We start from the raw sequence: 4,776 nt of genomic DNA, 5'->3' as shown, positions 1-4,776 counted from the left end.
TAAGGGATGATGATGGCGAATGAACTACTGGTTTAATGCCTAATATTTGTTGTGAATAATAATATTCATAAAACAATAGGTTTATACATAAATCATGGTTGATAATCATTTAAAAGAAAATGATAAAATGGAGATATATAACATTTAGTAAAATTTTAATAAAAATTTTTATTAAATGTTATATCTCCATTTTCTTACTTTCTTTTATATATATATGTATAAAATGGGTTTTATATAATTGTTTACTCTTTCTGTTTATTGATTGCAGGTGGTGCTATTAAGTTAGAAATGGCCTGGGCCGATACTGGCTGAAGCTTAGCTAAGTGTCTAAATGTACAGGCACTGGTCATAGCTCCAATGTGTTTATAATAAGTGGTAGACCACTTTTAGCACTGATTAAGTACTTGTACTAGTGGTAGCAATCATCTGGAGTGCATTCAGCTGAACTCTTATTGCAAGTCTGTGCCTGCTTCTCTGCTCTGATAATTGGCTGTCTTGGCCAGTGAATCCTCTGTGACAATCAACAATTGATGGCAAAGCAAGCTGCTATGGATTACACTAACCTAAAGTGTCTATACATGTGGCCTGGGGCCACGTGTGGACTTGTGTTCCCACTGAAATTTTGAACATTGAATTCTACAACTCTATATGAGGAGATTTGAGATTATATCTTTATGAGGTCTGAAGTGTGTAAAGTTATCACACATGTTAGGAAGATAGATGAATACACAGATAAAAGCGGACATATTGCTGAATATCGGTACAACAAATTTTATATGTAATATATATAATGTTACAACACGTAAACACCCAAAACAATTGGAAGAGGAAGAGAGAAGAACACGATTAAAAAAAAAAAACACAACAAAAACACAACACTCATTAATTCAAAATATGATAAACAATCAGATTTTAATTAATATTTTTATTTCATGATTTGTCTAATTTTACCTTTTAGATGAATAATTAATGTTTAAATATACTATCGTAATCACAATAAAATAACGGGCAATTAATATTTTAAAACTGAATTGTAATGCACAAAAGAAATTAATATGCGCGATAATCAGATTGATGATAGCTTGGCATAATAGGTTAGTTTATTATTAATTAATTATTCTTTAAAAAAGAATCTATCATAGTTTGGTTTAGTGAGTGAAGATTGACAGAGAAGGACATCTACACCTGCTGCAGGTTAGCCGATTGTCTGATGAGCCTGATTTGAGACAAACATGCATGACCACAGAGGACACAGGAAAAGGTAGGGGGGCTGATCGGGGGCTTGTTACAGTATCTCTATTTTACCTCCCTTCTTTCTCTTGTCTGCAAGGATGGTCCTGCGAGTGTCTTCAAAGGAGGATACTTATTTGCTATTTGATGACATGTCTCACAATCCCCCATACCACCTCCCCCCAAAAAACCATGGGTCCTATACATGAAGTCAGACATCCCCAGAAGCTTGGACCTCTTAGCGTTCAGATTCTTCTGTCAAATGCAATGCTTTTTTTAAAATTCATTTCACATCATTTTGAATTACTCATGCATTATCTTGTAGCGTTGAGGTTTCAATGATGTGACTGCTTATTTTTAGAATAACATAGTTGGATAGGTGTGAGAGGCTGGATCTGGCTGGTGCGAACATACAACATGAAGAATATTTGGGCCAGATATGGCCGGTTTGATGCACTAAAAGCATTTTCCCCTGCAGAGTGCATTTTTTATGCCACCAAAATACAGAACCCTCTAGCATTGACCAGAGTTGAGCCAAATTTCGCAAGTGAAATTTAGATGTGAATAAAAAAGACCAACTCAGTCACACAGTGCCACCCTGATTCTACCCGAAGATTACATTAAGGGGTGCATCTAATATGCTTCTGCGTCTTTTATGCCAAATACAGCATATTTAATTAGCTGTAGTCTTAGTAGAGCAATCTCTATTTGTTTCACAATTAGTGTTTTAATTATTTAACTAATAGATGCAAGCATGGCTGTGTGGCATGAAGGTTGCTTCCCAACCACATGCTTCTGGGTTCACTCACACTCCACTGCACCTTGGGCAAGTGTCTTCTACTATAGCCTCACAGACAAACATAAAATTCCAGAGAAGCTTGTACAAACCCGATTTGCTATGTTGTGAAATCCCAGAGATTTCACAACACAAGTTGGGGATTTCATATCTGTAGATAACAGATCCTTATATGCATGTGTAATATGGATAGCATTAAGTATAATACACAAAATGGTATGGAACCTCATTGCTGTGAAGTGAATTTCTCAACCATTTGGCTGGATTACAGTAATATATTATAAAACCCTCAGCTTATCACATAGCTCGTTTTGTTCTTGTTGCTAGGATGGTGTTTTTTAACAGAGCATTTTATTTAAACAATAATATATATATAAAAAAAAAAAAGGAAAAAAAAGTCTTCTTTGAAACTGAAATTAAATTTACAATATATGGCATATGAGTGTGTGCTTATGGTGCCAAGTTGCTAAGAAATTTCAGGCTGTTTTAAAGAAATATCTATATAGTTGTTTTTTTAAAAAAATCCTAAACCAACCACTCACCACCATGTCTCAACTCTTAATATAATATTTTCTGATTGTTTATACACATCTTGAATAAAGTTCACATCACACAGGAATATTTCTTTAATAAATATTTTCTTTCACGGTATGTGTGTGTGTGTGTGTGTGTGTGTGTGTGTGTGTGTGTGTATATATATATATATATATATATATATATATATGTATGTATATATATGGCATGTTTTTCATAATTTGACAAGTTAAATTCATACAGAGTTAACAAAAACAAAACTATATACAGCTGAATTGAAGAGAAATTTTAACGACCCAATGTATATATTATAATTGGTTAATTGGTAAAGGGTTGAGAGACTAATTAGTGTTTCCTGACCTGAATTTCCAGCCATTCCATTGCTGAAAAGGTTGGAACTTCTGATGTAGGGTTGTGGCTATATAAATAAAGTTATGTTTGCATGAAATAAATGTTTTGTAATTCTTCTGTAATTTACAGGTTTTTTTGCATCAGAATTCAATACTGAAATATTTTATAAGATGGTACAGGCGTATGTAGATGTGTGGTAAGAAGCTTGCTTCCCACCCACATTGTTGCAGGTTCACTCCCATTGTGCGTAACAGTTTGGGCAAGTATCTTCTATTATTACCTTGGACTGACCAAAGCCTAGTGAGTGGATTTGGGAAATAGAAACTGAAAGAAGCCTATCATATATATATAGAGGTATGTGTATTACTGAGTGATGGTCTTGACGTTGTGATATAGTCGTAAGCAAATGTCACTGTCACACAAGCAGTGTCTGATTCCAATATTCAACGGAGTCAGATTGAAACTGAAACCATATAGGTTGGGAAGTGACCTTCTCAAACAAGCAGCCATGTCTGCGCCTAGCCAGTTATCTCTGCAAATTCGAAACCCCATGCCTCTGTAACAAATTAAGGGTATGCAGATATAAACATTTACTAACCTTCTTGGGACATCCAGGCTAATTGATCGGCTCAAATGATACAAACTGAAAGGACTTTGAGGCCGATCCATCAGCCCAATGAAACAAACGTTTTGAAGTGTAATAGCCAATCAGAGATCATCTTTCAGCAGATATATACCTATTTAATTTTAAAAGCATCTAAAAAGCAGATTGATTTGTTGGCGGTCAGTTTAGCTTGATAGTAAAGCACTTGGCCAGAGTTTTCAAGAGATATAGGTTCTTGTCCCATGGCTGTTTGTTGACAAATTTTTCTGCTTTCTAAGGGTAATTTACCCAATGTTTCTGCTGTTCTAACGGCATCTCTGCATTTGAAAATAAATTATCTTATTTCTTTCTATAATATATATAGTTTTACACACTAATAAAGTAGCTCTAGGTACTTTATCCATTCTTCCCTACAAGCACCCATCAATTTCTAATATCAAAAGAAAAAAAACATTTTGGTCTTTTTGACTACACATACCTAAATACCGTGCATCTCAAATGGGTTAATCAACAGTGTGTATATATATATATATGTTGAAACCTGATCATTATTTTCGCTAGTAGGCTCCACATGAATTTAACACAAAAAAATTACAATAATGCCATTACACATACATGTGTGTACATATATATATATATATATATATATGTATATATATATAACATACACATACATATATGAATATATATATATATAAAACACATACATATATATACATAAAACATATACATATATATATATATAAATTATGATTATGCCATTACACATACATGCTTTATTTAATATATACACACACATATACATATGTGTGTGTATATATACATATATATATAAAACATATATATATGAAATCAGGGGTGCGCGCAAAAGGAAAAAGAAGAGAGGGAAGGAGTCACAACAGCTTATAATTGTTATTATTATTATGATTTATTTGGTCCATATTTACCATTGATGGGATGATTTTCAATCTCTGATTCCTCTGCGACCAACATCCCTTTAAATTCACCCACTATAGGGAAGTGATCGGAGTCTACTCGGACATCTACAAAACAACGTTGGTTTCATTTCAGTCAAGAAATGCGAGGAGGCTGTTTTTTTTTTTGTTTTTTTTTTTAAGAGATAGTAGTAGTAGTAGTAGCAGCAGCAGCCCTTGGCGGCACAACGAGAAGAGTATATACAAACAGAAAAAAACGGGCAGACACGAACACAAATGGAAGAGGAATAATAAGAGGACAATTGGTCAGTACAGGACAAGCAAAA

At 33.8% G+C, this 4,776-nt stretch overlaps 1 protein-coding gene across 1 annotated transcript in view; it reads right to left on the bottom strand.

Moving 5' to 3' along the window:
• The window catches only part of LOC106883803 (eyes absent homolog 1-like), a 76,051-nt gene that overhangs the window by 37,296 nt on the left and 33,979 nt on the right, over positions 1 to 4,776 (bottom strand). Inside the window, exon 6 of the mRNA XM_052975954.1 lies at positions 4,463 to 4,558. Within this exon, the coding sequence (XP_052831914.1) occupies positions 4,463 to 4,558 (96 nt within the window). The remainder of the gene's footprint in view (positions 1 to 4,462; positions 4,559 to 4,776) is intronic.

This window comes from Octopus bimaculoides, chromosome 23 (genome assembly GCF_001194135.2).
Source record: "Octopus bimaculoides isolate UCB-OBI-ISO-001 chromosome 23, ASM119413v2, whole genome shotgun sequence".
In the NCBI taxonomy this organism is placed as follows: Eukaryota; Metazoa; Mollusca; class Cephalopoda; order Octopoda; family Octopodidae; genus Octopus; species Octopus bimaculoides.
The sequence above is the reverse complement of the archived record's forward strand: the minus strand, read 5'-3'. Positions and strand labels throughout refer to the sequence as shown.